At 35.0% G+C, this 11,224-nt stretch overlaps 1 protein-coding gene across 1 annotated transcript; it reads right to left on the reverse strand.

Moving 5' to 3' along the window:
• Nucleotides 1-1,107: 1,107 nt before the first annotated feature.
• DENR (density-regulated protein) lies at nucleotides 1,108-11,121 on the reverse strand. Its single transcript, XM_089250987.1, has 7 exons — nucleotides 11,023-11,121; nucleotides 8,526-8,628; nucleotides 7,738-7,757; nucleotides 5,878-5,965; nucleotides 5,363-5,539; nucleotides 1,547-1,686; nucleotides 1,108-1,384 (listed from the first exon to the last, which is right to left on the reverse strand). Exons 2-7 carry the CDS (start codon nucleotides 8,623-8,625, stop codon nucleotides 1,340-1,342), a joined length of 570 nt encoding a protein of 189 aa, XP_089107113.1. The 5' UTR covers nucleotides 8,626-8,628; nucleotides 11,023-11,121; the 3' UTR covers nucleotides 1,108-1,339.
• Nucleotides 11,122-11,224: the final 103 nt, after the last annotated feature.

Below are 11,224 nucleotides of genomic sequence, written 5' to 3' on the forward strand. Positions count from 1 at the left end.
CCACAGAAAACAACTTCGGCCGACCATCACTGTGGTGGTAGTGGGGTTTGAACCTGGGTCCTTGCAATGCGAGTCTGCCACTCAGACAACCACATATTTGGTCAAGCTGGATAAGAGTGTGGCCCTAACTTCATACATTATTACCAGGACTTGTCAAATCCTGGGTGCCATGACAACTACAAAATAGGTTATGGCGCCTAAATTTTTTTACATGTGATTGCTAAGTCAAAGGATGACCAAAAATTTTCTGATTTTGTTACAGCATCTTTCAACATGACAATGTGATAATATTTAATTCTGGTAAAGTAAAAAAAAGCCAATTATTTAGAAAAATTTCTTAGGATTCAACACCTTCAGGTATTCTGGGATAGTAGAATTACAGAAATTTGAGGTTTTGAATAGCCTTAGGTACTGAAGTTTTTCTACCTTCTCAAAACATTTTAATTTAAAGTTTTTTCTCTTTCAAGAAAAAAAAATTATTTTCTTTGAAAATCTCTCCCCCTGGTGCCATAACCATCCTCATATTTGAGTGTCCATATCACTAAAAATCAAATTTATATTTCAGAATGTACGAGACACAAAAAAAATTATTGGTGTCTGACGGATAGGTATTTTTTGATCAACATCCAACCATATTCACGAGAACGCATATCAAAACTTTAGATACCAGGCTGCCTGTCCTGTAGTGCAAAAGTTATATTAATATTTAAACTTGCAGCCCATTTCAGTAACATCTCCTTAGTTTTTGGATTTTCAGTAATTTAAGGGTGTCTCAATCTTATTCACATTGAATTATTGACACATCTGAATTGACAGAAGCGTATTTCCGGAGAGAAAAAATAGGGGATAAGGACACTCAACATATTAAGTTTTTTTCCCAAAAACCTTATATTAAAATGTGCCTTTTCTGAGAGTGGATCATAATTGACAACCACTCTTTTTTTAAAGATGTGCACATTCAACCATTGATCCAGTATACATCCGAATTTTTTTATCATTGCAAGATACAGATATTTCTTTGTGTCAAAAAAATCTCATTTGAGAAAATCTAAAGATAAATTGCAGTTAAAAAAATGTTTGAGAGAAAATATTCTCAGAATGCATACAACAAAATTTTCAATATTTATTACATGCTCCAATAACAAAGACCATATATCAAATGCAAAAGTTCTACACATAGCTTGTGTGAAAATTGAAAACAAGAAAATTTGATGTAGGATTTTTTTTTTTCAACAAGAAAAATATTTCCCACAATACCATTTGTTTTCATAGCAAGTCCACGAGTCAATTTTGACAGAAATATTTGACTTAAATTAATTTAGCTAATTAGCAGCATTCATCACCGAGATTGATCTCCCAGGACATCTATCACATCTTCATCAATCTGAAATAAGAAAAATTGCAGCTTTAGACATGTACAAGGACCCCAAACAAATGAAACTATTGATATAATGTGATATTTGAAGTTTTTATATTCTTTAAGATTCTGTAACAATATTTCACTCCATACTTTCATCTGAATGATCATAAACATCAGATAACTTACTTCTGGCCAATGTTCCATTATGATGTCAAAAAGATCATCTTTCACATCACCTTGTATCACTATCTCATCATCTCCAGTTACTGATGATCCACAAGAGAATTTGTGAGAGAAAAATTTGGCAGCATATTTCAAATCAATATCTAATATAAAAAAATATAAAAAAGCTAGCATGACTATAAAGTAATGTATCAAAGTGATCATGGATACAAAGCTTTCCCCAAACCAAACCCTTTGCATAAAATTTCTCACTTGCCAAATTTCAATATTGTTTCTCAATAGACTATTTTTTTTTGGTCCAGCAACAGAAAAATCACAACATAAAACTATACTAATTTCATTTCTTATTAGGAATGCAGATGGCAACACTTCAAACACACAACAAGCCATATACAGGGTGATTGCTTAATTCTCCCCCCCCCCCACTGCATTTTACTGGCAAATCATTGCTCCTACACACAGGCATACTTCCAATTAGAAAAATTATACTAATAACATGTAGTACTCAAATATGTCATTCATGTTACAAGGGGCTGTATAGTTATTAAAATAAAAAATATATAACTTTTACACAGACGCCGCCCTGTGCTCTAAAGCTCAATTACAAAGTTGTTGCCCTGTCTCTCCTGAAGCCAAAAAAATCCATGTTTCTAAGTGCGATATTTGCTGAGATATTTGAATTGAAAAATTAGAAAAGAACAGCAAAACTAATGGACAATGCTCCTTTCCCTTATTTATGCTGCCCTTTCCAAACTTTTCTGATTTTTGAATTTGACTATATCAGCAAATATTGCACTTATTTAACATGAAAGTTTTTTTGTTGAACTATACAAGTTCTTTGCAATATGAACACTACACTTCATTTGGATACCTTTTTCTAATTGCCAGTATACCTCCAGAATCAACAGTTCACCAGTAAAATGTGGTAAGAAGAATTAAGTAATCACCCTATATGCTAGAAGCTGGGGTTCAGGTCACTGGAGAGCTCAGCCACTAAAACAAAATTTACTAGGGAGAGCTGAGGACCCTCTTCAATAATTCACGAATATGCGATTCACAGCAAATGAATCCTGTATACGGGGTATTCATAAACAGTTAAAAAAAACTTGAGAAGTGATAGGCCCATCAATATTGTCTTGATGGGGTGATAGCATTTACCCATCAAAACGAACAATATTTATAATAGAACCTATGGTCACAATCCACTCAGAGCGTCAGTACCATAGGTGTACACAGAATTTTCTTTCTCGGGGGGGGGTTAAAATTTTTTTTCTTTTGAAGGGAAGGGGACGTTAAGTTTTTTCCTGAAAAATAATACCATAACTTCAGCTTGTGGGTGGGGGGGGGGGGGGTTAGAACTCCCCGCGTACGCCAATGATCAGCACCATGTCTTCCTGAAGGAAGTGTGCTTCCCAGATTGCTGCAGCCTGTTCTGCTCACAATAGAGGGACATGGTTTTGTATGATGGAGCCCCAGCACATTTCAGTTACGGATAGAGTCGATGAAAGAGTATTGTGGCGGAGTGAGATTGACTGAGAAAACTGAGCAGAAAGCCAAATATTAAATTCAGTAGAGCTATCTGAAGAAGAGACGTCTTTATTTGAGATTTTGAGAGAAGTGGGCCCAACTAATTCAGGCCTGGGGAAGTTCCAAAATTTGATAGGATTTGTTTTTAGGTAATTTGGTAAAGAATGGAATAGGTACTCGTAGTTCCAAATTAATGGCACCACTCGACGAGCAGAAAACTAACCTTACAGAAGAATTGGGATGTTTCGCATTGCACCTTCACATTTCTCCTTTGACAGCAGGACATTTGCTGATTTTTAGCCAAGTCTATAACTTTTAAGGGATTCTCAACAAAATATGCTATCAGTTATTTACAGGTGAAAAAGGATGAATATTTACATAATCTTGGTAACAATATGTACACCAGGGCTGTAGTTTTGACCAGGCCGCTTGCAAAAATGGTTTTAACCATCCAAAAGTGACCAAAACTGGTCAAAAGTTACTAAAACTACTGAAATGCATAGAAATGTTTTTAAAAAATGATGCAGTAATAGTTTTAACTGTTCCATATTAAATTTTAGATTAAAATCATTTTTACTTTCAACAAGCATCCAAATATTTTTTTAGAAAATAAGGTTGTATCCATTTTAACCAGGGGTGCTTTCAACTGCCCTGGTTGATAACAGTTTTGACCATTTTGAGTGATTTACTATAGGTATCTGCAAATGGTCCAAACAAACAGCAACCAATTTTTCCATCACTTCCTGTTTCTTTAATTTCACAATGTTGTGTGTCTCCTTATAAATACAGGATGTCCATAATTAAAAGACCCTATTTTAAAGTAGCCTATAGGCAAAACCAGTCATCAGAAAATTGTGAAATTTTGTGGACTTCACGAAGTGATGGGATTTTGTTTCAGGGAAGGAAATAGTTGCACATGTCGCCACCAGAGGAAATTTTATTAAGAAATGACACAAGGCAAACGTTTACAATTTTAACAATTGTTACTGCAACAAAACATGTTCCACATGATGGCCATCATTTTCAGATACCATGTGAAATAGCAAGATGGCATGTTCCACAACTGACCGAAGTGTGTGCGGGAAAATGTTCCGCACGTGGCGTGAAATGCTGCATTCAATGTCAGGTAAAGCTCACTTACCAAACGTTTCAAATGCCCCCAAAGTCAAAAATCGAATGGATTGAGGTCCAGGATTGGGGAGGCCATAGATTAGGGAAGTGCTGGCTGATGACACCTTCTTCTGTAAAATGTGTTTTAAGAACATTAACACACACTGCAATGTGTGGAAGAGCATCTTGCATAAAGATTGTGTCTGCAAAGCAGTGATATGCTTGCAGAGCCGGAACAATTTTGTTCTGGAACCAATGCATATCACTTCCCGGTGATCGAACATGTCACTGGATCTGTAGAACGTAATTCCTCATAGAAGTAGGGGCAGAGAATGAATGATGCAGTAAATCCACACCATACTGTCACTTTTGGTGAATGTAACGGAACCTCTAAGATAGTATGCTGATTTTCTGGTTCAAAAATTTGGCAGTTGTGAGTACTGACTGCACCATCCAAGTGAAAATGTACTTCATCTGTCCAGAGGGTATTCCAAGGCCATTCTGACTCAACCTCAACGGCAGCTAGAAACTGCAGTGAGAACTGGGTACTACAGGTATTCAAAGTGAAATGCCCTCTGGTGGTGACATGTGCAACTAATTTTTTTTTCTTTCCTGAAACAAATTCCCATCACTTCATGAAGTCCTCTACAAAATTTCACACCTTTCTGATGACCGGCTTGGCCTGTAGGCCACTTTAAAATATGGTCTTTTCATTATGGACACCCTGTATTTTAACTACATGCCATACCACATGTATGTAGGCCTATACAAGGGTTTTTGGACAATATTATATTGTAAAAAAATATGATAAATATATATTATATACTCTGGTTTTTACTACAATGTCCAAAATCTTACCAACCCTGATTTTTATTGTGTTTTTTATGTCTTTTTATGGCTCGAATTAGCAATTTTATTTTGAAGTTGACAGTAAATCTTTACTTAAATACAATTAGCTATTCCACAATTTAAGTATATTAATAATGTATTTTCTGCAGTTATTAATTAAACTGGGTTATTTATAAGGCAGTTTCAAGTAACTACTTTTTAGTAATTAATGGGGGAAATTTTGATTGAAGTTTGAGTTTTGACCACTTAAAGTGTTTGAAACTGGTCAAAACTGTAAAGTACACAGATGTACAAAATATGTAACCATGAAATTGTGCTAAGAAAATAAATCACCAAAAGTTTTAAGACCAGTGATGACAGTCACAAATTTTTTCTTTCCCCTAGGTGCTCTGGACAAGCAGATCTTTTTTTCTTTTTCAGTTTTCTTTTTTGCTTTGAGCATTCCTTTACCACCACGCTTCTGTCTTTTCTTCTCTTCTTCACCAGAACTTTGAGGCGATTCACCTTCCGCTGTAGGAACAAAAATAAAAATTCAAACTCAACCTTTCAGAAACATTTAATATTAAAATAATATCAATTTATAACCTTTCTTTTTTAATTTTCTGTAATTTAAATGAAAATGAATAGAAATTACTATTCATTTTCATCTAAATTACAATATCAAACTAAGCAAAAAATGAATTTCAGCAAAAAAAAAAAAGCTAATTCACTCAAAAAAAATTTAATTCAGACATCACGAAAAAAAAACCTTGTTGGAGACTTTTAGACCTTCTTTTATAAGTAGAATTGCATACACAAAAATATAATCATTGTTTAAATACTCAATTTCTTAAAAAATTCTCAATTACTTAATTTCATCTTTGCTTCAAAAATGTCGGGTAGATTTTTCTGCAGCCATTCTTTACATTTTTCATAATTTGGATAATATTCACAATACTGAAATAAAGAGGAGAAACATCATATAAATTCACATGAATCGATCACTCCAACTTCTAACTATGTGAATTCATACATAACGATTGGCCTAAACTATATAAGTTTTATCTATTATTTTCTATTATGTGTAATCCAGGGCTTGACATATCTCATGCCGCCGTGGCACCTAGAAAATCGATATTAATGATTAAAATCTTCTGTATGAGATAGCTGAATTTTTGAATGTAAAAAATAACACTAAATTTTCTTATTTCATAATTATTATGAAATCAGAGACAATATACAGATAAGAGACAATTATTGTCTCTTCCAAGGAGGTCATTAAGTTTAAAAAAAATAGATAAGAAAACATTATTTAGGACTGTTTTACTAGTGTAAAAACTATGTTTGGCTCCAAAGAAATTTTCCTGGTGCCTAAATTTTTTATTTTTCATTTGTCAAGCCCTGGTGTAACCTGTTGTAGCATATACTTAACAGATGCAAATCTCATCACTTTGAGAAAAATAATGCCGCCGGCTACTCAAAAGCAAATAATCTTCACCTACTAATTTCATCTAACAATAATGAAATCATCAGTAATAGAAGGGTTTGTTGGTCATGTCTTTGTCGAAAAAATGACTACATATTTTTCTACACACATATATAAAACTTCAAAAAAACTATTTGTTAAAAGTAATTTTATTTTATACTTAAGTTATTTAAATCTGTCGGAAAATAAAAAAGGATACAGTTGATATTTGCAGCAGTACATAATCTGTTAAATACCCAAGAGTGGCATTTTACTATAAAAAGCTTCATAAAATTTCTTCCATAAAACTTGAGATATGAAACCAATAAGCATATCAGTCACATTTGAGCGAATTCAACCAATAGGCTTATTGGTTGTTTTTCTTTTTCAAGTTTTGTTAAACATCTTCTATCAAACTTTTGTCTCAGCCTAAGAGGAATGTTTATGAGGTGCATGTATAGTTATGGCTGACTCAACACAAGGCCAACAAAGCTAGAGATCATGCGACTTCATCTGTCCAACCTAGGGAATATATTTCCTATGTTCATCCTCAGCATGTTAGGCAGAATGTGTCATGTGATCAAACACATTGAATCGCCATACTGAGGATCAGATAAAGTCATGCAATCTCTACCTTCGTTGGCCTTTAATTGGATCAGCCGTGTGGTATGGTTAAATGGTAGTAGTACCCAGGGCCGTAACTAGGATTTTTGCTGCCCGGGTAAACATGATTCAGCTCCCCCCCCCCAAAGCTTTAAAATTCAATAATTTTGTAATGGTATTGTTGGTTCCCACCTAAAATTACCGCCCCATAAATTTTGCCACTCGGGGCAGTTGCCCCTCCTGTCCCCCTGGTAGTACATATTCTGCACTAATAAAATTTTTTTTTTTTTAAATACATAATCCAGGATTACATGAAAAAAATGTGGTAATGCCAATCATGTGAATAATAAGAAAAAAAATTTCATTTATATTATTGCAAACACATTGACACATCCAAGTGCTTATAAATCGTTTCGTCAAGTAATTTCACTGGGCTAGGATTTTGTTAAACTGATGAAATGCAATATGTATGCACTGTTACCATGTTCCTATGTACACAAGCTCCCAAACGGCTAGGGAAACATTCTATGAAGAGCTTATAAGTGTAATTTAACCAAATTAATTAGTATTCAGCTGCATAGTTTCTTAAGGACAGATACAAATTTTTTTCTAATCAATTAAATTCTGATGTTATTTTTCAGTAATTCTAGAAAAAACTTACCTCTAAAGGCATGGTGCATTCTGCAAAAGAAAAAAAAACACATTTTGAAAATATAATCAACCATTTAAGCAAAGGATGATGCAGATTTTTTAAAAAAAATGTACAGCAATTAAAGGCAGGTGCTTGACAAATCAAAAAAAAATTTAGGTGCTGGATAAATTTCTCAGAAGCCAAGAATAGTTTTGATAAGACTTTTCCGACTTAATGACACCCTTTTCATATTAGACACAATCACATATAGGGAATTTTAGGCACTAATACCTTTTTAATTGTCATGGAAACTTGACCCCCGGGATTTGTTAAACCCTAATTAAGGTACAGTCAAACATGGTACTACTCGTCCATGAAAAGAAGAGTGATTTGGGAGTGTTTTGACTTTTGGGAGTGTAAGACAGATGCTCAAAATCACAAACACAAATAGGTACACCAGTACATCATCAAAAGATTTTCATATAAATATTAATCTAATTCTATATAAGCGAATCAGTATAAAAATTCAAACAGTGAATACATAGGATTTTATTCCCATATTACTAGTTCAAAACAATGTGAAGTAAAACTTTTTTAAATAAAATGATAAAGGGGCCTCAGCGACTGAACATCCTGGTTATTATGCTGCAGTCATTTTAACACAAAGGCCAATAGGAGAGATTGTGGATGAAACATTATGTATGTGCCAACCTGATCTATCTAGGTGAATGATATTGCCCAATCTCAAAGATTCAAAACCAAGAGAATAAAACATAGACCAACAATGCAATTAAAAGATTTTAAAAAAAACCTCATACCCCCGCAATACACTACTTCAACTGGGTACTTCACACCAGGCAATGGTCCAACAGGCAATAATCCATCACCTGCCGATTCATCTACAATTTCACCATCCATGGACTGCAAAAATTAAAGAGAAAGAACTATTATTATAATCAAATGGTGATTAATTAATACAGTACAGTGATACATGCACTGTATACAGCACTACATTACAAATTAGTTAATAACAGTATTAAAACTGTTGTACAGTACTCTGTTGTAACATTCCCGGTCCAATAACAGCCCAAGTTATAGGGAAAGATGGATTCTCACTGAGTAAGAGTACATCGGGGTATGTATGAATTATATTTTAATACTCTTTTTGACAATTTATACAGCGACTTGGGCATAGCAATTGAAAGGACTGAAATAAAAGCATTTATTAAAAAAAACCAAAACAGGTAAGATCTTCACTTGGTTTAAAATTTTAGAAGAGAAATATTATATAAACTCGTCTTTCTTTTCAAAGACCAGACAAAAAAAAAAATCATGCACAACTGTAAATATTTTAAATGTATGCCACCTCGTAATATTTTTATAGCAGAGTTTGACAAATCCTAGGTACCTGTGCCAACAAAGAAAATAGAATTGGCACCAGAGGCACATTTAGTTTTGCTGCCTGCGGGCTACACAAATTTTGCCACCCTTCTCTCTTTCTAGTTAAATTTCATTCACCACTCATTCCTCGAATTAACTGTCCTGTGCTATAATCCGCTTACCCCACACCTGTAAATACACTTGTGTCTCTACGTCACTCTATTGGTCACTAAGGCACACACAGACTCTACGCTTCTCTTTAGGTCATTTACATGCTCACACACTGTTTTCCTCACTCACATGCTTGTACTTGTCCCCTTGCTGTAGGTCAGACTTTTAGTCACTCACTGACTTGATCCCTTGTTCTCTGGGTCATTCTTTTGCTCATTTCTATCCTCATTTTTTGTTTTGTAGATTATTTTTTTGCTCATTCTCATGATCAAACACCGTTTTGGTCACACTTTGATCTGGTTCTTCCCTTCCTAGGTCACTCTTTTGATCATTCACATACTTGCACAAGCTGTAGATCACTCTTTTGATTATTTGCAAGCTTGCACAAGCTGTAGATCACTCTTTTGATTATTTGCAAGCTTGCACAAGCTGTAGATCACTCTTTTGATTATTTGCAAGCTTGCACAAGCTCTAGATCATTTGCATGCTTGCACAAGCTGTAGATCACTCTTTTGATTATTTGTAAGCTTGCACAAGCTGTAGATCACTCTTTTGATTATTTGTAAGCTTGCACAAGCTGTAGATCACTCTTTTGATTATTTGTAAGCTTGCACAAGCTGTAGATCACTCTTTTGATTATTTGCAAGCTTGCACAAGCTCTAGATCATTTGCATGCTTGCACAAGCTGTAGATCACTCTTTTGATTATTTGCAAGCTTGCACAAGCTCTAGATCATTTGCATGCTTGCACAAGCTGTAGATCACTCTTTTGATTATTTGCAAGCTTGCACAAGCTCTAGATCATTTGCATGCTTGCACAAGCTGTAGATCACTCTTTTGATTATTTGCAAGCTTGCACAAGCTCTAGATCATTTGCATGCTTGCACAAGCTGTAGATCACTCTTTTGATTATTTGCAAGCTTGCACAAGCTCTAGATCATTTCATGCTCGCACAAGCTGTAGATCACTCTTTTGATTATTTGCAAGCTTGCACAAGCTCTAGATCATTTTTTTGATCATTTGTATGCTTGCACATGCACAAGGTCACTCTATTGCTCACTGATGTGCTTGCGCAATCTTTTATTCACTCACATAACTGCAAATGTTCTAGGTGACTTGTATGACCACTCACTGACCTGATCCCCCTTGCTCTCTAGGTCATTCTTTTGTTCATTTTTATGCTCACATATTCTCTAGGTCGCTCTCTGCCCTCCCCCTCCCCCCAGGTCACTCTTTCGATCATTCACATGGTTGCACACACTCTAAATCACTCACTGATACGGCCCCTCATTCTCTAGGCAGAGGTGAATTTATGGTTTTGCCACCCTGGACTATAGCCCACTAACCCCTTCTCCCATCTTGCAAATACGGTACTCTTGGCACCCAATTAACTTTTCTATGGGTGGTTATTAAATTGGAATCCGAGGGCTACATAATTTTTTTACAATTGATGTCAGTATGACCAACATTGGGTAAAAGTCACCAAATCCCGGAGAAATCAATAATTTTTAGGAGGACGGGGGGGGGGGGCTTCGGGAAAACAAAAAAAAAACTTGGCTCCTCAGAAATTTGGTTGGCGCCGAAATTTTTCCCCCGATTTGTCAAGCCCTGTTTTTACAATGTATTTCCGACCGACTTATTGCTTAATAAGAATAACATATTGTTTAATTAAACGCGAAACATTTAACTGAAAGAAGCATTTAATTCATAATCACAATTATTTCAGAACATTTATTTTCTATGCTAATGAAATGCATGGACTCACATCTAGTAAACGTGAATTTACACTCAAATATAAAATTTCGCTTCGCCAAGTGCGGGCTGTAAATAAATGCTTTTTTTCTCGACGGCGTGAGCTGTAGATGGTGATGATGATGGCCACTTGCATTCAAACGTGACCGTTTAAATGGGGTGGGGGGGAATTTCTACCGATCTCATAAACTAATGGTATATAAATATTTTCAAAA

This window comes from Pholcus phalangioides, unplaced genomic scaffold, assembly GCF_987345545.1.
Source record: "Pholcus phalangioides strain wild (caught in Gottingen) unplaced genomic scaffold, Ppha-v1.0 ptg000024l_1, whole genome shotgun sequence".
In the NCBI taxonomy this organism is placed as follows: domain Eukaryota; kingdom Metazoa; phylum Arthropoda; class Arachnida; order Araneae; family Pholcidae; genus Pholcus; species Pholcus phalangioides.